The sequence below is a fragment of the Schistocerca nitens genome, chromosome 9 (assembly GCF_023898315.1).
Source record: "Schistocerca nitens isolate TAMUIC-IGC-003100 chromosome 9, iqSchNite1.1, whole genome shotgun sequence".
NCBI lineage: Eukaryota > Metazoa > Arthropoda > Insecta > Orthoptera > Acrididae > Schistocerca > Schistocerca nitens.
The window spans coordinates 113,035,228-113,062,450 of NC_064622.1; the positions used below are offsets into that span (position 1 = coordinate 113,035,228).

At 42.1% G+C, this 27,223-nt stretch overlaps 1 protein-coding gene across 1 annotated transcript in view; it reads left to right on the plus strand.

Moving 5' to 3' along the window:
• LOC126203843 (activating signal cointegrator 1 complex subunit 3) overlaps positions 1 to 27,223 on the plus strand; it is a 251,150-nt gene that overhangs the window by 43,453 nt on the left and 180,474 nt on the right. The window contains exons 5-9 of the mRNA XM_049938218.1: positions 6,160 to 6,297; positions 8,938 to 9,058; positions 10,075 to 10,252; positions 15,012 to 15,124; positions 16,801 to 16,946. Coding sequence (XP_049794175.1) covers positions 6,160 to 6,297; positions 8,938 to 9,058; positions 10,075 to 10,252; positions 15,012 to 15,124; positions 16,801 to 16,946 — 696 coding nt within the window. The remainder of the gene's footprint in view (positions 1 to 6,159; positions 6,298 to 8,937; positions 9,059 to 10,074; positions 10,253 to 15,011; positions 15,125 to 16,800; positions 16,947 to 27,223) is intronic.

Here is a 27,223-nt window from a genome sequence, read left to right on the forward strand (position 1 = left end):
AACTTGTACACACCGGCTCCGTTATATTTATTAGTCCTTTTTTTTTTTTGCCAGACAGAGAGGGAAACATGAACCGTACTTATTTCTTAGTGCGGAAACCTACTCTAACATTGGCATTTTTAAATGCTTGTGCAGTCTTATCATGAAATGAGCTAAGTTGTGAATGATACTTTTTTTTAAAACTCGCCTATAGTTTATATGTGGTTCATGACAAAAAATAGGATGGGATAACCTACATATTTTTCATGACCTACTTGGGTAACAGAGCGGAGTGCACACTCACGTACATTGTCGCAGGGGTTTAATTCCACTAGCCTATCTACACTCCTGGAAATGGAAAAAAGAACACATTGACACCGGTGTGTCAGACCCACCATACTTGCTCCGGACACTGCGAGAGGGCTGTACAAGCAATGATCACACGCACGGCACAGCGGACACACCAGGAACCGCGGTGTTGGCCGTCGAATGGCGCTAGCTGCGCAGCATTTGTGCACCGCCGCCGTCAGTGTCAGCCAGTTTGCCGTGGCATACGGAGCTCCATCGCAGTCTTTAACACTGGTAGCATGCCGCGACAGCGTGGACGTGAACCGTATGTGCAGTTGACGGACTTTGAGCGAGGGCGTATAGTGGGCATGCGGGAGGCCGGGTGGACATACCGCCGAATTGCTCAACACGTGGGGCATGAGGTCTCCACAATACATCGATGTTGTCGCCAGTGGTCGGCGGAAGGTGCACGTGCCCGTCGACCTGGGACCGGACCGCAGCGACGCACGGATGCACGCCAAGACCGTAGGATCCTACGCAGTGCCGTAGGGGACTGCACCGCCACTTCCCAGCAAATTAGGGACGCTGTTGCTCCTGGGGTATCGGCGAGGACCATTCGCAACCGTCTCCATGAAGCTGGGCTACGGTCCCGCACACCGTTAGGCCGTCTTCCGCTCACGCCCCAACATCGTGCAGCCCGCCTCCAGTGGTGTCGCGACAGGCGTGAATGGAGGGACGAATGGAGACGTGTCATCTTCAGCGATGAGAGTCGCTTCTGCCTTGGTGCCAATGATGGTCGTATGCGTGTTTGGCGCCGTGCAGGTGAGCGCCACAATCAGGACTGCATACGACCGAGGCACACAGGGCCAACACCCGGCATCATGGTGTGGGGAGCGATCTCCTACACTGGCCATACACCACTGGTGATCGTCGAGGGGACACTGAATAGTGCACGGTACATCCAAACCGTCATCGAACCCATCGTTCTACCATTCCTAGACCGGCAAGGGAACTTGCTGTTCCAACAGGACAATGCACGTCCGCATGTATCCCGTGCCACCCAACGTGCTCTAGAAGGTGTAAGTCAACTACCCTGGCCAGCAAGATCTCCGGATCTGTCCCCCATTGAGCATGTTTGGGACTGGATGAAGCGTCGTCTCACGCGGTCTGCACGTCCAGCACGAACGCTGGTCCAACTGAGGCGCCAGGTGGAAATGGCATGGCAAGCCGTTCCACAGGACTACATCCAGCATCTCTACGATCGTCTCCATGGGAGAATAGCAGCCTGCATTGCTGCGAAAGGTGGATATACACTGTACTAGTGCCGACATTGTGCATGCTCTGTTGCCTGTGTCTATGTGCCTGTGGTTCTGTCATTGTGATCATGTGAAGTATCTGACCCCAGGAATGTGTCAATAAAGTTTCCCCTTCCTGGGACAATGAATTCACGGTGTTCTTATTTCAATTTCCAGGAGTGTAGCATAGCAGGAAAATAAGGGTATTTATCCATCAAAGTGTGGCTAGAATCTTCCCTAATGATAATATCAATTATGGTTGATTTGCAGTAAACATTTGTGACTGCTAGTTTGTTATCTAGCTATAAAACTTGAGTTTCTACTGGTCTATAAAATGTGCAAACAAATTTTGGGAAATCGGTTCCGCGATGTCTTCTACAGCCACTGATATTTCATGAGGTCCACAATTTGTTATTTTCAAGGCACAGAGACCACACACACACACACACACACACACACACACACACACACACACACACATATATCGTAAGCATTGGAAACAGTAGTGACACTACACAACCAGAGATGACCAACATTAGAAGCTATTGATAGTGAATATTAATTACCAATGCTTGCAGTAGCGTTAACTCTCTCCTTCAGTTGTTTGACTTGGGGGGGGGGGGGTAGAGAGAGAGAGAGAGAGAGAGAGAGAGAGAGAGTAGAATTCTAAGCAGAAACTTTAATCTCTATTTACATGTTCATTTGCTAATTAATTGCAACCATCTCCTTAATAACACTTTACTCATTAATTGATGTACCTGCCAGAATCTCTGTGTTCTTATATTCCATAGGATGGCCGGTGACAAGGCATTGTTCTGTGAGTAGCAGATTTGCTTGGCTGTTGTAAGTGTGTATGGCATTTATGCTCAGTACACTCGTCCTCCACAGTTCTGATAGTCTGACCAATGTATGACATGTCACAGCTTAAAGGTAAGCAGTATGCAAACAAATATAATCCTCTGCAGACCCTAAAAGGCCCCTAATGTTTGACGGTGGTCAAAAAAACACGTTTCACGTTGTCCACAGAATACAACCAATCCTGTTGGAAATGCTACCTGCATGACGCAAAGTTGGAAGTTGGATTTGAGGAGTGGGTTGGGTTGATTTGGTGGAAGAGACCAAACAGCGAGGTCATTGGTCTCATTGGATTAGGGAAGGATGGGGAAGGAAGTCGGCCGTGCCCTTCCAAAGGAACCATCCAAGCATTTGCCTGAAGTGATTTAGGGAAATCAAGGAAAACCTAAATCAGGGTGGCCGGGCTTGGGACTGAACCTTCGTTCTCCACCTCATTATTTTCATTACTCACACATTCCGTGGTTGGTCAATAGTGCAATGCATATCTTATGTCTTTTGCTATAACCAATTTGGTGAAAGGTGACTGCAAGGAAGCTAATTCAGCTGACTAACTTCCAGTATCTGAGATGACATGGGCAGTATGAACCAAGGTACACAATACCCTTCATATTCAGCCAGGTAGTGACAAATATCAGCAATTGGATACAAATCAATGAGAGTTGGTTCCCCAATGTACTGTCAACCTTTCTCCTGACCAATACATCAAGGAAGGGAAGGCAGCCATCCTTTCCAGCCTTCATTGTAAGGGAATGTTTGGTGATTTGAATTCAGATGTTCTAAAAAGAGTTTAATTTCTCACTTGCGTGGGCCTAAACAACAGAAGTAGCATCTGCATCTCTGAAAGGTGGGGGTGGGGTGGGGGGGGTGGGGAGCCCACACGCAGGTTTAATGCACATGACTCCAAGGCATATTCTTCAAAATCTTCCATAAACAAATTAGAAATAATTGGTAACAAAGGGCTCCCCCTCACATACCCCTCTGTCTGATTATAGAACTGGTCATTAAATAAAAAGGAAGTGGAAGTCAACACATGTGAAAATATGCTTGTTAATTTAACACCAAATCTAACCTCAGTTAACCATAGCAAACCAGAAGAGTAATATGAGTGAAGAGAGAGACCACATCAGAACTCAACTAAAATAACAGAATCACTGAAATGCAGTCCTTGTAATCGATGTCCTCTCAGATGCTATTACATTACTCCTGGACAAACGTACCTCAGTCAGCACGCAATGTGCTTCTCTCCTAACATCCTCAGCATCATAAGGAGTTAGCTTAAAAACAGCCTGTTTGACGCAACTTCAAATGCTTGGGTGTCATTGCAAGGCCCAAACCTTCCCCTACCACAGATAAACCTTTGTCATCCAAAATTACTTCTGTATCTCTACGAAATTGATCACAGAACGTCAAGTTGTAGTAGTACACTCTGATCCACAGAAAAATTGAAACTTTGCCGAATTCCTGGCAGTTACAGAGCAAAATTCCCAGTCAGAATGTGAGGAAAGAGCACCATCCAGCCACTCCCAACAAAATGCTGAAATTTTCAGAGCTATCATTAAGTAAGCCAAAACAATTCCTGGGTCACAGAATCCAACTGGTGGCATTTATAATATATTCTTTAATGGACAATAGGTAAAAGAGTGCATGTAATTAATGACAGGAGAATTAATATGATGTACAATTTTGGCCAATGTTGGAACAACACGATGCTCAGACAACTTGCAGGAATGCTGCCAGGTCACACCATCTTTATTGAAATGTCAAGATAAGTAAGTAGTTCATTTATCTCTGTCTCAGTGGTGAGCTTTATATGTGGCTGCAAGATATTAATGTTAGTGAACTCGTGGATTTCATCTTCAGCGCCTTTTAAATAAAATGACAATATCGACCATTTATCAACAGCATACAAACTCTTTTTTTAATTTCAGGATAGAAACCGCAGAATTTATTTTCGAGTATCTTCTTGGAGACCATTACTCTAAAGTAATAAAGTGTCTTGAAATTGCATTTCTAATTGAGTGTTCCATTAGTTTTTGTGCGCACACATGTGTTTTTGTATGTTTGTTTTGTCTAATTCGGAAGAAGGCCTTTGGTCGAAAGCTTACTTGTTTGACAGTCTTTTTGGCGTGCATATCTGCAACTCAACATGGCTATATGGTGAGTAGCAGTCTATCCCTTTCATAATATTGTAATTATTCCATCCTGGAATTTCCATTGTTTGTTTTATTTTATAAACCAGTCTTCAGCTGTTATACCATTGTCGAGCTTGAAAATAACCAACTTAGATACTCTGTAGAGGCACTATTTTAAAATATTTGGTCCCACAAAAATTTCAAAGCCACAAATGTCTTCTTATCTGATGATGGCATAACAGCTGGAAACCAGTTTGTAAAGCAATTAAATACTGTAGAATACTACACCAGTGTTGTGTGTGTTTTTGTTCATAATTAATTTGAAACATTGGAGAAAGTGGTGCTGAAAATAAGGTTGCCTTCAGCATTACCTTTTTGACAATACATTGTAACTAAGGAGGTGGGTCTGGCATTTCAAAAGGACAAAGTGATTGATAAAAATTTGTTTAGTAATATATTTAGTTGAACTAAAGTAGTCTTGCATTAGTGTTCTTGCTTCCCGCGCACGGGGTCCCAGGTTTGATTCCTGGCGTGGTCAGAGATTTTCTCTTCCTCAAGATGACTGGGTGTTATTTTGTTGTCTTCATCATCATCATTCATCCCCATTAAGGTCGGAGGAAGACAATGGCAAACCACCTCCGCTAGGATCTTGCCTAGTACAGCGGTGCGGTTCTCCCGCATTGTCCCCTACGCTCCTCGGAGTATGGGACGTCATCATCATCATCAAGAGTTATTTATGAAAACATAATCCGTATTAACATTACTGCATTGGATTCGATGTGTTTCCTTTACTTCTTTTCTTTCTTAATCCCCTCTCAAAACAAATATTTATCCAATTATGCATAATATTCATTTACAGCACAAATAACCTCCTGTACCCAACAAGAATTCCTATCCTTGAAGCTGATTTGCAGGTATAAAGAGCAGCAAAAATCTTTCCATGAGGTTGTGCACCAACATGGGTTGTTTGGATGCACTTGTTTCCAAGCTATTCTTGATTGCATCTGCTTCAACACACTGTGCAAACTGTCTAATGATGTTTTGAAATAAGAACCAGTCATTATTTTGCAATTTTCCAGATATTCAATCAAGAGTATAGCATCTATCTCCCCCCCACCACCACACACACACACACACACACACACACACACACACAGAGAGAGAGAGAGAGAGAGAGAGAGAGAGAGAGAGAGAAGGGCCAGCATCACTTTAATAAAAACAAAACTGTGTTCATCACTGTGAACTGTCTGTGTGGATGCTAATTTTGTATCCATGACACAAAACTAAATTCACACACTTAGTATTTTTGATCTGAAGTCAACAAACATGCCACTCATTGCATACAAGCTTCTTCAATCCTCAGTCAGTCCTAGAATTTTTTCTGTCTCTCATCACTTCTTTTACCTCTGGCAATGATCTGTCAGTATGAAAAAGTCATGCTATACCATGGTTTGTAGTCCACATTAAACAGTAGGTCCCTCTCCAACTGACCAGTTGTCAGATCTCGTCTGCTTTGTGCTTGTAGCTTTTATAATTCTTGTTTACTGATAGTGTCATTGCTAGCTTTTCTATGGGACTGAGCTGTATATTTACTGCTATTAATTTTTCAGTACGGTGTGTCGTGGTTGGAAGAGCAGATAAAGAAGTATGAAGGCAAGGTTGTCTCAGCCTTTTCGACACAGGAACTGTGTGACACAATTTTAATGATGCTGAAGTCTACACGTAGCAACGAGGAGCTTCAGAATGAGGTATACTGCTTTTTCAGTTAAACATTTCATTGATCATCCTACACTTTCATAACATTATAGTTTTATAAATAGCTTACGCAAGTTGTAGATTTTTTCATTGTAAAAAGAAAAAAAGTTGTTGCAGTTGATAAAGAGCTGTGGCTCCATCCAGGGTCATGTATTGTGCCTAGCGAGTAACATTAAACTGTAAACAAATTACATTAGCACTTCATTGGTGTGTATACCTGACCAGGATTCAAATAATGTCTTCCGTGGGCAGCATGCTACAAATTAAATCTTACAAACACAACTCCAGTTTTAACTTTTCACACACTATTCCACAACACACTGTACACTTTGCATAGAGTAGGACATGTATGAAGAGACATGTGATGCATATGTCTCATGGAGTATAAGTTTTTGGAGGCATGTTTTGTTTAAAAAACATGTTTATGTTTCTTTTAGGTATAGAAGTTGTCAGATGGAGATTGCAAAATATTTGTACACTTACACAGCTATGATTAGCCATAGCATTTTACATAGTTTTCTTTCCCTTCTGTATGACATTTCAATACAATTCATTTTCCTTTATTTCTTTGGCACACCATTAGTTCTATACTACTCAGTTTTCATTGGAAAACATTTGTTGAAGATTGAGAGGAATGTATGTTTGAATAAGTGAATCAACTATTGTATCTTGCTTAAAAAGAAGGTTATTTAGCATCTCCTAGACTGTAGTTGCCATTGGTTTTGATAAATTCCAGGTTCCAGTTTATCTCTTGCAACAGGAATTTGGACCATTCACAATTTTACAGTGTGCCTTGTAGCCCGCAGGTGATTGTACTTTTCACATCCCCAAACAGTATTAGCATCAGATTCCATACTGTGTGTGTGTGTGTGTGTGTGTGTGTGTGTGTTGTTTGAAGAAATTGGATAAATATAGTGTGCTACTGCAGAAGCTGAACTATCAATTCTTCGAGTATCCACATAGCATAAACTCACCTTGTTGCAGTGTCGCAGATGCCAGTTCAGAAATGGCGCCTGAGAGGTCTCCCATTTGTGCTGTTGTGGTACTTTGATACAACCATTTCCATCACTGTTACTTATTAATGTTGTTGTTTTGTACCCTCAAAGCTTTTTTTAATTGCACTTCCATGCTGTACTTACCACTCAACATCTGTTGCATGTTGTTTCAGTCAATATAGTTATGTCTTATTAGCTGACCAGGAGGCCCTTCATTAAACTCATGGTATTGCCAGTTTTCTGTTATTTCAGTCTGTTTGTTAAAAATGTGTTAGGTTAATGCATGTACCTTTTGGCTGGCTAAATGCTTGATATTTTCAGGAGGTCAAGTAAATAAATAAATTGATGACTGATAATGCCTCTCACCCACTCACCCATTGGACTTTGCTTTTGGGTGTGGTGTTCTTGTATGTCCACTTCAGTAGCCATTCATTACGTGTACATCTTCCACTATGAAGAGGTTGACCCACTTGGAAACCTTTTGTAAGTCACAGTGTGTGCTCCACATTGCACTAAAAGCCAAATTTGGAAGACTGGCAGTTTGACTAGCTTTGATCACTTAGATTTCCAGAAGGCTTTTGACACCATTTCTCACAAGCATCTTCTAACCAAACTGTGTGCCTATCGAAAACCACCTCAGTTGTGTGACTGGATTCGTGATTTTCTGTCAGAAAGGTCACAGTTCGTCATAATAGATGGACAGTGATCAAGTAAAACAGAAGTAATATCTGGCATTCCCCAAGGAAGTGTTATAGGTCCTCTATTGTTCCTGATCTATATTAACGACATAGAAGACAATCTGAATAGCCGTGTTAGATTGTCTGCAGATGATGCTGTCATTTACCATCTTGTAAAGTCATCAGATGACCAAAACAAATTGCAAAATGATTTAGATGAGATATCTGTATGGTGCAAAAAGTGGCAATTGATCCTAAATAAAGAAAAGTGTGAAGTTATTCACACGAGTACGAAAAGAAATTTGCTAAATTTTGATTACACGATAAGTCACACAAATCTGAAGGCTGTAAATTCAACTAAATACTTAGGGATTACAATGACAAATAACCTAAACCGGAATGATTACATAGATAATGTTGTGGGTAGAGCAAACCAAAGACCGCGATTCATTGGCAGAACACTTAGAAGACTGTGCAATAGGTCTACTAAAGAGACTGCTTACTCCACGCTTGTCCGGCCTATTCTGGAGTATTGCTGTGCAAAGTACAAAGAAGGGCAGCTCGTTTCATATTATCGCAAAATAGGGATAGATGCCACAGACATGATACGTGAATTGGAGTGTCAATCATTAAAACAAAGGCGTTTTTTATTGTGACAGCTTGAAGGAGATTTAATAACCCTCTGCCAGGCACTTTATTGTGAATAGCAAAGCCCTGTACTTGTGTGCTCTATGGAGACATGACTGATTGGGATTGTAAATGGGTACTCCTACTCCCACACCACTCCAACTACTTAAGCAGTGTCATTCACACACACTGTCTTGATTTATTCCTCAGAAATGCAATAATTTTCTCTCTCTCTCTCTCTCTCTCTCTCTCTCTCTCCCCCTCCCCCTCCCCCTCCCCCTCCCCACCAACCCCCTCCCTACAAAGAACTAATAATTTGTAATTTGTTTCGTAGCTTTTTGACCTACTGGGCTTCGACAGCTTTGAGTTGATAGAAGCACTGCTCCAGCACAGGACCAGTATTTTGAATGGTGACTTACTGGCCGAAGAGAGAAAACAGACTGCACCTCCAGCTGGTAAGGACTTGCACATATCTTACCCTGATGAGTATATACTGCAGCCTCAGCGTTTAGGTAACGCTTTGTGTCAGCTCATGTTCTTACCGTGTTATGTGAAAATTTTCATACAGAAGTTTTGTGTACAATGGAAAGCAAACAAGAAAATTTAAAGCATAAAAACAGTCTACATTAATTCCAAATTTCCTGCAGCTAACTTTTATGAGGGCCATACTGCAAGTTCTGGCTTAAAATTTAATCCAGAACATTGGTGCAAAGATTTGTGATCAGGAACTTTATGTGTTCACCCCTCCTGTCCTCTCTGCTCTAAAGGTAAAGTGAAAACTATGGCATCCCCGGACGGTCACCCATCCAAGTATCGGCCAGACCTGGCAGTGCTCAATTTCAGTGATCTGACAGGAATCAATGTATCCACCCTCAACTGTTTATGAGCTCTTTTTTACGCAATAACAGTCTCACTTAAAGATTCTTTCCATATACAACTTTGAAAAGTTAACCTTTAACGCAATGCAAGATATGTACATGCTGTTTTAAGGCGCTTTGGGAGTATAAATTATAGTAACAACTGTAGTTTTAGATCATTATATACCCTAGTAACCTTGCTGTGTATTGATATGTATAGAGTGGTAGTAAGTTCTCTTCTTCTTCTTTTCTTTTTTTTTTCCCAATTATCTACAACAGTTATTTATTATCACAAAGAAAGTCTTTCTTTCCTTTTCATCACGTTTGGGGGGTTACTTTTCTGTAGGTCTCCCCATTTCCCATACCTCACCAGTCCTTTTCCGCATCTCTCTTTGTTTCCCTTCAACCCTTTTGCCAAAAGGAGCCACTGGCTCAAAAAACTTGCACATTTCCATAACTTTTATATGTGTTTGCTAGTGCTGCTACTTGGTGAGTAGATTTTTTATCTATCCAGTTATTTAGTACCACAGTTTTTTTATATTGTTTGAAAGCTTTGTTGTTGTTCATATAAAATGTTTCATGTAATTGCATTAAGTTTACTTAAATCTTTGCAGCATCTATATCAGAGGTAAGGAGGCCAGCATATGGCTGCAACGTAACAGTACAGACAGAAAAAGAAATACAGTTGCTGAAACAGGTCCGCAAAGATGAAAAACGTTTACATAAGCACAGGGGAGCTGATGATGACGATAGTGATAGTGAATTTGATCCTGTCGATCTGAGAGCAAAAAGGTAACTATTCTCTAGTTGTCATCTAGTCTGTAATCACTGCTACACTCTTAGATACATAAAAAAGGAAGATCCAAAATGGGAACTGAATCATTCTTGGTGTCGATGGCAATGACAATGATGACAACTGTTCTGATCCAGTTCTTTACCCTAGTCTTTTCACCTCTGCGTAACTGTAATCAAGACTTAATCGCCATGTACTGCTCTAACCCTCCCCCATCACACACACACACACACACACACACACACACACACACACACACACCAGCCAGCTTCATTAAAATATACTCGTAATATAGCTGACATGTAAAATAACAGAGTCTCTTCAAATAAAGTGACTTATTCTATGCTGTTGTCTTATGGAATTATCTTCTGGGACAGAGACCTAAAGTAAATAAACAGTAAGAATATTGTGTAAAATAGGAAATCTTACATAATGCAGAAACCTTTTTAAGGATATTGGAAGCTATAAACACTTTACAATATGTTAACTCCTGAGTGGTTTTTGTTGCTGACAGCGAAAATCATTTTCAGCTGAACTATGCAATCACAGTACAAGGCACAGAAAATAATTTGTGTGTCACCTTGCATCGTTAGCTAGGGGTCAAAGTGGAGTTTATACTCTGATGTAAATGTATTTGAAAAGCTTTCATGTAACATAAGACAAGACATTCAAAAGAAAGTTAAAAACGTACCTCAATATCCTCTCATTTCAAGTATTGTCTGAGGATATGTAGAGCTGAGAACTGGGAGGTTCTGTTGGCTATATCACACTTAGCAGTGTTCACTATAAAGCTGCATTACAAGTACCAGTGATGTACTGTTTATTTATACGAGTCAGAAAACAATTACAACACATGGTAACTACCATTAGAAATGTGTGAAACTAAGAATTATCAAACTACACTACTCCCCACCAAAATCTTGCAACTTCCGTTGCACCTGTTCTTGCAAGCAGATCACCTTCTTGTGCTAGATGCAGCAGTTCTCCACAGTCACAGGTGGTGGTATCCACAGGGAAGTGCATTTCTGGAGGGTATTTCCAACTCCGGAATGAAGGTGGTAAAATGCGGAATGAAGGTGGTAAAATGACCTCAAAGCGATCCAATCCTGTTCGTGGGCAGATGGGAGAATTTCCGAAGGGATAGGCCAAACAGAGTTGCTCTCAAGTCGAGGAATCCACGATTGTTTTCTTGCTGAAGCTGTTACTGTTTGCAAGACTTGAAGGGGTCTTGAGGAAACTTCTTCTGGACCTCAACTTCCAGCAGCAATTCAGTGAGCAATGTGGTGAATAAAAAATTGCTGTTTTCAAATGCAAAACTTTCATCTTGATCAATATTGAAGATGTTACACTTACCGGGAAGAGTAATTAAGTAGTGTACTGAAAACAGTACTCAATGTTTATATATGTTGGTAACTGTTTTCTTTGAAGAATTCCAATTTAATCAAGTAAACATAAATTTTTTTATTAAGCTGCCAATAGAAGATAAACAGCAGCTGTTTAATATAACTAAGAAAGCTGCAGCTTTTTTTGAGGTCGTGATTTCCCTTCTAACTTACTTTGTGACTTTTAGTTGGTATCGGTACAAATAACAGTAAGCAGTACAGCAGTAATCTGTTGTTAATGCAGTGTACGGATTAAGTTTCTTTGTTTTGTTAATACTTGCCTTGTCTCATTCCACATCTTTGAACATTCTCCTGCTTGATGAAATCTAAGAAGACAATGAACGAATAAATACATTTTAAAAAATAGGTTATTGATGAGAGGCTTTCATTGTTATATGCTGATGATGCAAACACACATCCATGGGACTAATTCTGAAATGTATGAAAATAACTTTGCAGTGTATAAAGATCTTTCCAAGTAGTTACTTAACAGTTAGTTTGTGCTGCTTTCTTAAAGATACCATTATGCTACGATTGCTATCCACAAAGTACATTACGTTTTGGAATTAAAAATAAATAAAGTATTGGAAATTTTTTTTATTATATACAGATGAAAGCCACACTTAAATACTACTTTTCTACATAGTTGCCATTTAAATTAAGGCACTTATCGAAGCGATGGACGAGCTTGGAAATTCCTTCGTCGTAAAATTCGGCCGCCTGCGCCTTCAACCACGTGGTTACCTCTTTTGGGACAGAAAAGGTGTGATTTTTGTGGATTTCCTGGAAAGAGGCACTACAATAAACTCTCAAAGGTATTGCCAAACTCTGCACAACCTCAGAAGAGCAATACTAAACAGGCGCAGGGGAAAGTTGGGCTCAGAGTTCTTGCTGATTCACGACAACGCCCAGGCCCACACGGCAAATGCCACTCGTGAAGTTCTCGAATCTTTTAAATGGGAGTTGTTTCCTCATCCGCCGTACAGTCCCGACCTGGCACCGAGCGACTTCCACCCAAGGTAACCACATGGTTGAAGGCGCAGGCGGCCGAATTTTACGACGAAGGAATTTCCAAGCTCGTCCATCGCTACGATAAGTGCCTTAACTTAAATGGCAACTATGTAGAAAAGTAGTATTTAAGTGTGGCTTTCATCTGTATATAATTTAAAAAAATTCCAATACTTTATTTATTTTTAATTCCAAAACGTAATGTACTTTGTGGATAGCCCTCGTATATGCCATCTCTGTTTTGCTGTGTAAAATTAATAGTTCTTTATAATTTTGTTAGCTTTTCTCTGTCTTTCCCTGGTTCCTATACAGGGCTACTATAAATGACTCACTCATTTTCAAAGTTCTATTCCTCCAAAGTAATACATGTACAGATATCATTTATGCCTGAATAAAACCGTAACTCTCCAAGTTTGCATTTTGCACTCCACAAATTTCCACATGTGCTCCTGTGGTCATACGACACATGTTGAAGCAGCAGTCAAGTTTGTTCCACGGCTTATGTAGCAGCAGCCTGTCAGTGATCATCACAGCAATGATGATGCATTTGGGCCATTCCAATGTTCTTGGCAGTGGGGGCATGTAAACACAGGGTCCTTAATGTATCCCCAATGCATTAGATGAGGCAGCCTTGGGGAGTTGGGAAGTAGGGCGCAGGGGAACAGAGCCAAATCACCTTCACCACTACTCCCAATCCAATTACACAGAAGCTCATTATTCATGTAGCAATGGACATCAGTACTCTAATGATGGGATGCCCCATCTAGTTGAAAGATGAAATTATCTGACTCAGCAACTCAGCAGTCAGTTGTGGAAACAACTACAACCACAACTGTAACATATCAAGATAACATTAACATTTGCGATTCTCATTTGTGTGTCACAATTTCATGAGGATTTTCAGTGCCCTACACTCTCACAGGTGGGTGATTAACCTTTTCTTATAAACAGAAGGTCTTGCATATTCCAATATTCCAACACCCCACACAAAAATAACACTCTTTTGGTTTTGTCGCTTCTTCCCCCCCCCCCACCCCCCCACCCCCGCCCCCGCCCCCATAATAAACTTCGTCCACGTACTGCAGTCAAAACATGCACTATCTTCTTCTTATGCGAACATTGTTAGTACGGAGGTCGTCCACAAAGTGAGTTCAGTTTCTATTTCTATCCACGGCAGCGTTACGATCGCAGTTCCGAGCATGCGCGGCAGTTACTCTGAATTGAATTGAATTGAATTGAATTGAATTTTATTTGATCCTGTAAGATTACATTGTGTACAGTAAATGTACGTGTAATATAGGACATGTCAAAGTATTAAAATTCTTTAGAAATGTACGCCATTTTCAGATCGCTGCTACCGATGTGTGCTTTGTAGTGCTTCTTTATAATGTCAGCCATAATTGAAAATGCTGCCACGTGTGAAATCAGATCTGTGATTTGTTTTCTAAATGCAAAGAAAGTTAAACCAAAGGAAATTCATCGGTAAATCTGCGAGGTTTACGGACAAAATGCTATGAGTGATTCAATGGTTAGAAGATGGGTCAGACTATTCAATGAAGGCCATGACCAAGTGCACGATGAAGAGTGAAGTGGATGCCCATCTGTGGTTACTAATGAATTGGTTCACACAATTGAAGACAAGATTAAGCACAACCGTAAGTTTACACTTAGTGCTCTTGCTATGGAAGTTCTGCAAATCTCACGATCACTAATTCATGAAATTGTTACTGAAAAACTGAAATTTCTAAAACTTTGCTCACATTGGGTACCCAAAATTCTTACTGAACAACACAAAAAACAATGGATGGGCAGTGCACTTCAGTTTTTGACACGCTACAATGGAGGAGATGATGGTTTACTTTCTCGGATAGTCCCGGGGGATGAAACTTAGGTATTGTACCACACCCCTGAAACAAAACGGCAGTCAGTGGAATGGAGGCACACTTCATCCCCAACAAAGGTCAAGCATAAGCAAATCTTGACACCTCGAAAAGTCATGTGCACCATTTTTTGGGACAGAAAAGGCATTTTGCTGATTGATTTCTTACCACGAGGCCAAACAGTCAATGCACATGGTTACTATGAGACCATTAAGAAATTGTGCCACACGGCGGCATTTTCAATTAAGGCTGACATTATAAAGAAGCACTGCAAAGCACACATCAGCAGCAGCAATCTGAAAATGGGCGTTACATGTCTTCTCCTTGAGTCAGATAACTGCCGCGCATCTCGGAACTGCGATCGTAATGCTGCGGCGGTAGAAATAGAAATGGTACTTACTTTGTGGACAACCCTTGTATTAATTTCTTTTACTGTGTCTTTGAATACAAAAACATTACACACACTTGTATGTAAACATTGTTTTCAGGGTAGCAGCTCTTGAAGTGAAAGCTGTACCTGTACTAATGAAACCGAGTACACAGCGACGAGAGATATACCCAAATGTGTATGATTCTCGGCAAGAAGCACAGCAAACTTCAGGTAATATTCACTTTTTTTTTTTTAATGAAAACTTGGTACACATCCTGTTTTACCATAGACTTGTGAGATCTAATAAGTAAGCGGCAGTTATCTGGAACAAGTACCATTCATTGTTTAGTACTGCGTAGTTTCCAAACTTATACACATGTACGTACACATAACTTATAGTTATTGTGTATGTATGAGTGTGAAAAAGTACACGATATGCTGCTAAAGTGTGCAAGGGCCAGTAAGCTACCTGTTAGTAAGGATTTTGCCTTCATGACTTGTTGTGAAAGTTGTTCTTGTAAGATGATGGGTATGTGCAAGACTCTATCTGTAACATTAGACATGTGTGTGTGGGAACATGTATATGTCTACACAAAATACAATAAACTTTTATGGATGTGATGCACACATCACCAATACCATACATCTGATAATAACTTAAGGCTGAAACTGGCCAGTAATGTAATTTATATGCATGGTGAATTAAAGGAATAAAACGGACAGCCTACAGTGATTAAAATGTTTCCAGTCAGAAACTTATCAGCTTAACAAATGTGTCACCATTGGTGCCACTCTTCATAATTTTAACAGTCATTTCCTGTGATGCTGTCTTATAATTTTCGCAGCTGAAGCATGTTTCTGTAATTGTTCATATTTAAATATTGTAGTAAATGAGCAACTTTGTTGTGGTAGGAAATTTAATTTACAGCATTAAATACCCAGCACAGTGAGATATTTATTAATCTTGCTCTAATAGTAATCAGAGTGATCATCCAACTCGCAACAACAAGACTGGACATGGGAGTACCATGAAGAAACAAAAGTGTAGTGGGAGTCTCATGTTGGCTGCACTTGCACGACTTGTTTGATGCTTTACTGCAAGGTGTTGAGGCAGTCATTTGTGCCATACTGGCTGATATTAATGACATGCAGTAAGGCATGTGATTCTTTAAGTGTTACAGACCCTGTGACTGGATTATTCTTAATTTGTTAATAAATACATATTTTTAGTGCACTGGTGATTATTACTATCTAAACAAAAATTGTAACTCTATTTAAGATTGCCAGTTATGTTTATTTACAAATACAAACAAGCAGTGTAACTAATGAAATTTAATTACTTCTGATTAATTAAGTCTTTGAATTTTACTGTGGCACCTAATTTTCACAATCTACTGCTTCCGCTAGAATATAATTTGTGCCTGAATGCCAAAGTGGTTTCAAATTAATTATTTTCAGCATCCATAGATATTCTCTATGTTCTTCTGCTGACTTGCATTTTTTTAAATATCTCTTAGACAGTGTAATCTGAGTTTGCTGGTTTTTATGAAGAGCAGGCATTTCTAGTGTGGCCATTTCTAGATAAGAAGGCATGCAGTGAAAATGTCTTCCAGCAAACAATATGCATTCTTTCACATATTACTTGTCACTGTTGTTGCTTTTACCAGAGGTGGGGGTGAATGCACCTTATGAAGTCAGTTTGCAACCGCTGGTTCTCCTTGCTGTGGCTCCTGCTTGTCTATGAACACTTCCACGTTGGTGTTGGTGAAATGTGTGAAGGTTTCACCATCATTGAAAGTATTTGATGATGATAAAGTTACTTTTTTATGTGGTTGTGCATCTTTTTTCACTATAACTGAAAACATGTCTTTAGCTTTGTTTGCCATTTCATATAATCTGTTTCATAGGTTTTATCTGTGGAGTTAAAATGGTATTGCCAGTTGGTGTTGATCGTGTTGATACCAAAAAATTTGAAGAAGTCAACATACCAGTTACTGAAAGTGCTCCACTGAATATCGGGAATAAGTTTGTGCAAATCTCTTCACTTGATGAGGTAAGGGTTTGCGTTCCATGCATATTACTGGTAGTTACGTGTGAAGGTTTTATTTATTTATTTACCTATTGCTGTATGTCTGACTTCATCATCTTGTGAATCTAAAGCAGCTCTCCATATTATATTCATTCCAGTTTGGGATTGGATATAGCATATTAATACATAAAACTAAATTTTATAGCTGTATATACAGAATAATGTTGAAAGTAAAAGAAAGTGAAGAACAACTTATGTTGAGAGAGGAAGGAAAAATATTTTTTCAGCGGTGTAACTGTTAAATGATTGCTACTTAATTGTGCATCCAGCTGCTGGTAGGAAACACCAACTTACTCTAGGAAAGTACTTGGTTGGTATCTTCTGCATACAAGAGCGATCATTTTTTTTGTATAAAAACTGTTAAAACATTTTTTGATACAAATTGTTTTCCATGCCTTAAAATATAGCCTTTAAAATCTGTACACTCTTGCATGGGTTCAAAACGAGTTTGGAAACATTTTTTCCTATCTGATTTTGTTATCCCAAAAATGTGTTTTTGTAAGGACTCAACAGTGTTTCAAGGTGATGAAAATCACTGTCCACTCAGTTGTTGTTGTTGTTGTTGTTGTTGTTGAACTAACAAATCAGGGGGAATGAAGCTATTAGATATTGATTTGATACGTTTCTCCATCAAATACTCAGTTGTCTGATGTGCCATACAACAGCTGGCATTGTTATAATGTGGAATGAAGTGTCATTTTCAGTTGTTTTTTCCTGATTTTGTTAATAACTTGTCCCCCCTGGGGTTCACCGCCCTTTGGCGGGTTCGTGCCTGGCTACCGAGGGGCCCCAGCCTTTGCAGCATCTTTTCTCTTCCATGCTGCGTGTCTATCCTCTTACTGTTCTTTCTCGCCTCCCTTGGTGAACATGTCTGGGCTGTTTTTGGAAATGTATTCTGCATTTTTGGTAGTCAGTATCAGAACACACTCCACTTTTTTTCGTGCCCTTTTTGCTTTGTTCTTTCACTTTCTCCTATCCTTCTTCTTTTTCTCCTTTCTCCCTGTGCACACCTGAAGGCCGGCTCACACACCTGAAGGCCGGCTCACACGTCTGACACGTAACAGGTGACTGTTCCTAGCCTCGGGGTCAACAGGTAGGGTGCACACATACTCCCTAGTACATGCCAGGCCCAGGGAGGGGTGATTGCCTGAGTGGCTACCTGCCCAAATTGCTGTTTAGTTCCTCTGTCAGATGTTCAGGAGGTGTGAACAATCACCTAAGGCAGGTGCGCCCCCACGTGAAGGGTGCTCCTAGTTGGAAGGAGCACACCATTGGAGATGCTGACAATCGTGAGGGGATTTTCTTGCAATGAGCCAATCGTGTTCTTCACAATCCGTGTCTACTAAACATAAACGTAATGAAGCTAATGATTCAAAAGACCCTCCCAGCTGCACCACGGTTCCCCGTGGTTTCACGTACTGAAGATGGTCAGTCCTTAGCTATGGTGAATCCATTTATTGTTCAAAAAGGTGTTGATGCAGTTGCTGGCCCTGTGAAATCCTGCTCTCGTTCATGCAATGGCACTTTGCTTTTGGAGACTACTTGTGATTGTCAAGCACAATAACTGCAGTAGTACTGATCTTGCTACATCTCACTCCATGAAGGACATAGCCATGCAGACATGCGACCTCAAATTTAGCACCGCGCTTGTGAAATCACCCAGCGTCATGGCAGTGAAACTGTCTCCTCCTCCAGCTGCGCAACATGCCACCAAATTTTTTCCTCGTGGGGCGAAGTCACCAACTACACAACTGCAGGCTGGAAAGGACAGAAGGATTACTCCCACGAAGACTTCTTATGTCTCTCCAGCCAACCAACATCTGAGTCTTCCTCTGCCAACCTGAAAGGCTCTAAGAAGTCAAACAAAGGCAAATGGTCCTCTCCTTTGCCGACTAGAAGACCCACTTCGACAGTGTCGCCACGTGATACCCTCTGGCCGTGCGGTTAAAGGCGCTGCAGTCTGGAACTGCAAGACCGCTACGGTCGCAGGTTCGAATCCTGCCTCGGGCATGGATGTTTGTGATGTCCTTAGGTTAGTTAGGTTTAACTAGTTCTAAGTTCTAGGGGACTAATGACCTCAGCAGTTGAGTCCCATAGTGCTCAGAGCCATTTGAACCATTTTGATACCCTCGTCCGGCTTACCTCTGTGTCGCCGGTGCACACCACCGACCATTTTTCTGCCCTGGACTCCACAGGCTGACAGAGGAATGCTAATGCTTCCATTGACTTCGTGGAACAGTCTCCTCATGCCTCTGTGCCCGGTAGCAGCAAGTCTTCAAATGCTGACACTCAGCAGCTGCTGAGGTGACACCCCTGCATTTTTTCCTCGTCGTGATTCTTTTCCAATGGAACATTCGCAGTGTCCCATCTGACAAATAGGATTTACAGCTGCTCTTAGAATTACAGTGTCCACTTGTTCTCTTCCTTCAGGAAATAAAATTGTGTCCTCTCGCATTTCTTCCTGGTCCATTTTGACCTTCCCTCCTCCCCCACCTGAGGGTAGCATTCCATCTCATGGATTAGTTGTGCTACTCATATGGGATGACGTTCATAGTCAACCAATCTCCCTGACTACCCACTTTCAAGCTGTTGCAGTTTGCCACTTATGAAAAGGATAGATTGCTACTCACCATCAAGATGACAAATTGGCTTGCAGACAAGCACAGCATATGAGCTTTCAGCTAAAACCTTCTTCAGAAAGAAACACACACAGAGAAAGAGAGAGACAGAAAGAGACTTAATTATGCCTCCCCCCACTTCCCTTCTCCTTCTTTTGGTGTATGCCACAACACATAGTCAACATAGGTTTCTCAATGTTTATTGCATGTGGAGATTGTGGCTGAGCTCATAAATACTACACTGAGGTTACTAAGTTCTTGATTTATGATATTGCGACCTCTTTTTCCATAATTTTCGGAACCATCTTTTTGGCCTTCTTCCGAAAACTGGCTGCACACTGTAGTGCACTGTCAAAATTTGCAAATTTGAGGGGTATTTCTTGTGTTTATTGTTTTAAATGTTTATGATTCACTGTTGAATGATGCCATGATTGATGGTATCATTCACTGGTATACTAATGGCTGCAGATTGAGGCACGAGTGCTGCCTTGTATATGTTTGGGTACTCTGCCTGGGGCACCCTTGTAGCACTGAGGGTAAGCAGCCAAGCCACCTGCAGCCTAAAGCTGTTGTCAAGATTTAAATTGTTTGGGCTTGTAGCAAGCTCCATTGCCTCTCTGAGTTTTTTATTTGCACTGATGCACTGATGATGCTAAAACATGAACAATAGCAAAGTTTGTATTCTCATCACTTGTTGTAGTATTCAGCTACATTTGGCTTGCTGTGTTGGTTGAGGCACACATGTCATTTGTACTCTTACAGACATTCTTTAACTGCACGGCCTGTTTTCCCTAAGTATACTTTACCACACTTGCACCTAATTTTGTATTCTCCAGCAGTCTGTAGCATATCTGTTCAGTCATTCATCGATCTTAACAAATCGTTTATTTTATGCCTGCTTGGAAAATTTACCTTTATTATGCTGCAGCATAAATTCTCTTAAATTTTGAATTAACCATTTATTTTATCTTAATAGTAATTTCAAGGTCATGTGAAATAATTATAATGAGCAAAAACACTAACTCCACAAATTCTCATCTCAAAGGTGACTTCATTACATTGAAATGCTGTATATTTCAATTAATATTTTGGAACCTTTGTTCACACCCAGAGTCATTGTTTTGTTAATCACTATTTATCTAGACACCTGATTGCTTACAAATGCAAAGTGGATAGCACATAGGATCACACAAAGGTAAATGCACTACCTTACAAGCAGTTCACACACACACACACGCACACACACACACACACACACACACACACACACACACACACTTAACTGCAGAGCCTGTCCAAGGGAAAAGTAGATAAGTTTTAATTATTGAAAGATGGTAACAGGTCAGACAGGCCTTAACGTTTATATCCATTCACCCTAAATTTTAATCCCTCTATTGACCCTTTCTTTTATGAGGATTATTCAGAAAGTAGGGAACTTTTCCATCTGACGCCGCTAGGTGCGTGCTGGTCGCGTATATTTTGGTATGTGCATGCTTGACAGCTCAGTTGGCATCCATCCATGACAAGGGGAACATTTCTGCGCATCTGGTTTTTTCGATATTCAAATTTGAAGTGTATGCTGCAATTGAAAATCCCGCCAGTTGTGAGATGCAGTCTTTGATATGGTTTTTGTTGGCAAGAAATCTAAAACCTATAAAAATTTGTCGTGAATGGTGCAAAGTGTATGGAAACAATGTAATGAGTGAATGTTCCGTTCAGAAATGGTGCATTCGGTTTAAAAATGGCCGAACCAACATTCATGATGAAGAGAAGAGTGGACGCCTGAACATTGTGACTGATGATCTTGTCACTGAAGTTGATGAAACGATTTGTGAAAACATCGTTTCACAATAACGAAGCTTTTGCTTTCTTTTCCACAAGTTTCACGGACTTTGTTGTTTGAAACTGTCACTCAAAAGCTAGGCTACCACAAATTTTGTGCGCAATGGGTGCCCAAAATGCTTACAGAGCACCATAAAGAACAGTGAATGGAGGCAACATTGACATTTCTGGAGGCCTACCACAAACATGGTGATTCAGTACTGGATTGAATCGTAACCGGTGATGAGACTTGGGTGAAACACATCAATTGTGAGACAAAATTTGAGTCCATAGAGTGGGGGCACACAAGGTCCCCTCAAAAACCAAGAAAATGTTTGCAAACCTTGTCAGCAAAGAAGTTGATGGCGACAGTGTTTTGGGTGTGCTTCTTATTGATCTTCTCGAACGTGGAGCAACCATAAATTCTGCCCAGTACTGCCAAACTTTGCAGAGCCTTAGAAGAGCAGTTCAGAGCAAATGCTGAGGAAATCTGACTTCCAAAATTTTGTTTTTGCACAACAATGCGTGACCTCACACGGAAAACTGCACTAAAGAACTCCTTAATTCATTCAAATGGTAAATTTTCCCTCAACCTCCCTACAGCCTCGATCTTGCACCAAGCGACTTCCACTTGTTTCCCAAGATGAAGAGATGGCTTGCAATGCAGCGCTTTGATGACAACGCGGAATTCCCGGCGGGCGTGACTCTCTGGCTGAAGTCTCATGCGGCAGAATTTTATGACGAAGGTCTTTCAGAGCTTTCCCACTGCTGTGATAAGTGCCTCAGTGTGTTTGACCGAGTGAGGTGGTGCAGTGGTTAGCACACCGGACTCGCATTCGGGAGGATGACGGTTCAATCCCGCATTCAGCCATCCTGATTTAGGTTTTCTGTGATTTCCCTAAGTCGCTCCAGGCAAATGCCGGGATGGTTCCTCTGAAAGGGCATAGCCGACTTCCTTTCCCATCCTTCCCTAATCCAATGAGACCGATGACCTCACTGTTTGGTCTCTTCCCCTAAACAACCCAACCCTCAGTGTGTTTGGTGACTATGTGGAAAAGTAGTATGTCAGTCGCTCTTTCATATGTAAATAATAAAATGTATTTTTTGTACTTAGGGTTTTTTTTTAAGTGCCAAAACATTCCCTACTTTTTGAATAGCCTTCATATTTCCATCAATGCTTCTTCGATGTAAAGATTGAACAGTATTGGCAAAATACTGCATACCTGTCTTATACCCTTTTTAATCTGAGCAGTTCATTCTTGATCTTCATCCAATTATTCTCACATAGTTTTTGTACACGTTGTACATTAACTGTCTTTCCCTGTAGCGTACCCCTATTTTTGTCAGAACTTCTTGCACCATTTTACATTGTCAAATACTTTTTCCAGGTCAACAAAGCCGATGAACGTGTCTTGATTTTTCTTCAGTCTTGCTTCCTTTATCAACTGCAGTGTCAGAACTGCCTCTCTGGTAGCTTTACCTTTCCTAAAGCCAAACTGATTGTCATCTAGCACATCCTCAACTTTCTTTCCCATTCTTCTGTATATTATTCTTGCCAGAAACATGGATGCATTGAGCTCTCAAGATGGTTGTGCGATAATTCTCGTACTTGTCAGCTCTTGCAATTCTCAAAATTGTGTGGATGAAATTTTTCTAAAAGTCTCAAGGTATATTGCCAATCTCATAGATTTTACACACCAATGTGAATAGTCATTTTGTTGCCATTTCCCCCAATGACTTAAAAAATTCTGATGGACTGTTATCTACATTGTCTATCCCTTCTATCTCACTTGATAATAATGTACAGGAAGTTCTGGTTGAGAATAATGAATTATTTAGGAATGAAGGAGACAACTTACCTAAAGGCAGAAGCGCTGCATGCTCGACAAATACATACACGAAAGGAACAGACCTTTACTTTGCTAGCTTCTGGAATAGAATTCCGTTCTCAAGCTAGGAGAAAAGAGCAAGCGCGCGCACACACGCGCGCACACACGCGCGCACACACGCGCGCCCACACACACACGCGCACACACACACACACACACACACACACACACACACACACACACACACACACACACTTCATGCACATGCCTGTTTCCCTACATACAACTGCCACCTCTTTCCTGGCCCATGGTGCAGTGTAGGGTGGGGTTAGGGGTGGAGAGATGCGGGAGGGAGGGAGGCTGGGGGGGGGGGTGGCTCATGGGAGAGTGGAGAGCCATCTGTGGGCTAGCTATGAGTGTGGGTAGAGGGGGCACATGGCAGATGGCTGAGCACTTGATTTCGCAGACTATGGCATGAGATGGCAGCACATAACTAGTTGACATGTATTTGTGCTGGGGTAATGGGAAAGAAACACACTATTTGGTGTGGGGACGCTAGTTACTATAGGCTTAGGCCAGAGAGATTACGGGGGTGAAGGATGTGGTGTAAGGATACCTCCCATCAGTGGAACTCGGAAAAGCTAGTAATGGTGGGGAGAATCCAAAAGCAGCCATTTAAATCTCACATGTTGTGCTCTACTGCTTGCTGTGCAACTGGGTGGTCCATGTTGTGTTTGACAACAGTTTGACACTGGCCATTCATTCTGGTTGGCAGGTGGATGGTTGTCATACCAATGTAAAATGCTGTGCAGTGGTTGCAGCAGGGCTGGTATATAACATTGCTGCTTTCACAGATGCCCTGGCCTCTGATGGGGTAGTATAAGCCTGTGACGGGACTGGAGTAGGGGGTGCTGGGTGGGTAGATAGATATGGCAGGTCTTGCATCTGGGTCTTCAGCCAGGGTATGATCCCTGTGGCAGGGGATTGGGGGTAAGAGTGGCATAGGAATGGACTAGGATGTTGTGGAAGTTGGGTGGGTGGTGGAACAGCACTTTGGCAGGGGATGGATGTATCTCGGGTAGGATGTCTCCCATTTCAGGGCATGATGATAGATAATCAAAGCCCTGATAAAGGAAATGGTTCAGTCGTTCCCCTCCAAGGTGGTACTGGGTGACAAGGGGGTGTTTCTGTGTTGTTGATTCTTGATATGGATGTGAGGATCCGGTGCATGTGGCGATATGGCATGGAAGATGTGTTTGTGTATTAGGTTTGGGGGGGGGGGGGGGGGTATTGCCTGTCTGTGAAGACCTTCAGCATACTGGACGAGGGAGTTGTTACCACTGCCGATGCATCTGCCCTGGATGGCCAGACTATATGGAATTGATTTTTTGGTGTGGAAGGGGTGACAGCTGTCAAAGTGCAGGTACTGCTGGTTCATAATCTTACCCAAGACCAGGACACCTTATCCTCATTCCACCACAATCTCAACACCTTCTCTCCTATCTGCTTCACCTGGTCCTTGTCCACCCATTGTGGCACCTTCCCAGATGTTGATCTCCTCATCTCAGATGGCTCCATCCACACCTCAGTCTTAATTAAAAACCATGCCCCCAACACAATTCCTTTCACTCCTGGCACCCCCCAACGTTATTCAACACTCCCTGCAACCTTTACCCGCCACTTTCAACACAAACTTCCTTCCCCCTTAACATCCCCCCCCCCCCAAAAAAAAAAAAAAAAAAAAAAACACAGTGCCCCTGCTCTGTTTATCTGCAACAGTTCAGAAAAGTTTCCCCACTTGTTGCGAAAACCCCCGTCTCATATCCCGTTCCTTAAATGCTGCCTATGCCATGGAATCTCCTCCTCCTCCCCCCCCCTCTCCTCCTCCATGGTGTAATCATAAAACTCCCTATTTCTGGATCCCACCCCTCCTTCCACAATGACCTTTGCCTTTTCAGATTCCACCAGTTGCTTTCCTTCACAAACCATGTTCTAATAAAACACGTTTTCATGGCACAGGCATCCCTGAACCACTTCCACAAAGTACTGCTACTATGCAATCCTCACCACCTACACTTCATCACCGAAATTGAAATCCTGACACTCCAACACCTAGAACAACCGCCTCCAAGTTATTTAGCCTGCTGAAATCCTACTCCCACCTTGGAGCACCACTATCCAACCAAACCCTACTCCCACTGCTCTTCCTTGTCATCCTCTCATAGTGCCCAGACCATGCCTAGCTGATCTTTTCAACCTACCACATCCTCCAAAAACACATACCAGCACTTCACGAAATCCAGAACCAAAACAATCCCAGAACACTGTTAACCTCTCCACCAGAAACCTCAGCCCCACAGAAGTTTCAATTCTATCCAAAGACCTCACATTCAGCCATACTCCCAGGTTTAACCATGTTGGATGTGTGAAAGACCTATTCTCCTTCTTCCCATTGCCTGCAGTGGAACCACTTCTTTGGCACCAACCCCTCCAACCAAAGCCAGTCCAACACTAACAGTGAACCCTGCCTGTCCCACTTGATACCACCATTGAACCGTGACCCTCCCACACTCCCTTAACCATCCCCTAGTCACATCTGGGAATTCCTAACCTCCAACCTGGTCTCACCATTCTTCCCCAGGTCCTTCCCTAAGAACAATCACCTTTCAGCAGAAAAAAGCTGTGCAACATCTCCACGTACAAGCTCTGCTAAAGTAACCCCATCCCTCAAGTCCAACATAACCTCCAATCCCTGCTGAAATCCTTAGCCCCAGAACCTCTCCCGTGAATCCATTTCCCAGCTCACTCCAACAACACCCCGCACACCCATCTTCTACATGCTCCCCAAAATCCACAAGCCTAAAAATCCTGGGTGCCCCATCATGGCTTGTTACAGTGCCCCCATCGAAGGCATCTTGGCCCTTATTGACCAACACCTGCAACCAATTGTCCAAAACCTAGCCTCCCACATTAAAGATACCAACAACTTCTTGCACCGGCTCTCCACAATCCCCACACCCTTACCTCCCAGGTCCTGTAGATGCGATCTCCTTATACACCAATATCCCTCATCCCCACGGCCTTGCCACGATTGAGCATTACCTCTCCCAACGCCCTACAGATTCCAGACCCATCAGTTTGTTCATTGTACATGTAACCAACTACATCCTAAACCATAACTACTTCACCTTTGAAGGGAAGGTATACAACAAATTAGTGGCACAGCTGTGGGCACACACATGGCACCCTCCTATGCCAATGTCTTTATGGGCCACCTAGAGGAAATGTTCCTAGTTACCCAAAACCCTTCATCTGGTTGAGGTTTATTGAAAACATCTTTATAGACTGGACCCAAGGCCAAGTACAGCCTGGCTCCTCGTCGTAGACGCATGTGCAGTGATGACAACTCCCTTGCCCACTGTGCTGAAGGCCTCACAAAAGCCTTAACAGACAGGTAATACCCCACAGATCTCCCATGCCAATCCCCCCCCCCCCCCCCCACACACACACACACACCTCATCCTCACTTCCATCCCAAGAACCAACCACAAAGAAGCACCCCGCTTGTCACCCAGTACCACCCAGGACTGGAATGACTGAACCACGTCTTTCGCCAGGGCTTTGAAAATCTATGATCATGCCATGAAAGGGGGACATCCTACCCAAGATACTTCCATTCCCTCCCAAAGTGCTGTTCTGGTGCCCACCCAACCTCTGCAATATTCTAGTCCATCCCTATGCCACTCCCACCCCAAATCCACTGCCACAGGGATCATGCCCTTGTGGAAGACCCAGATGCAAGACCTGCCCTATCTACCCATCCAGCACCTCCTCCTCCGGTCCCATCACAGGCTTATCCTAACCCATCAGAGGTCAGGCGACCTGTTACAGCAGCAATGTTATATACCAGCTCTGCTGCAACCACTACACAGCATTTTACATTGGTATGACAATCAACCATCTGTCAACCAGA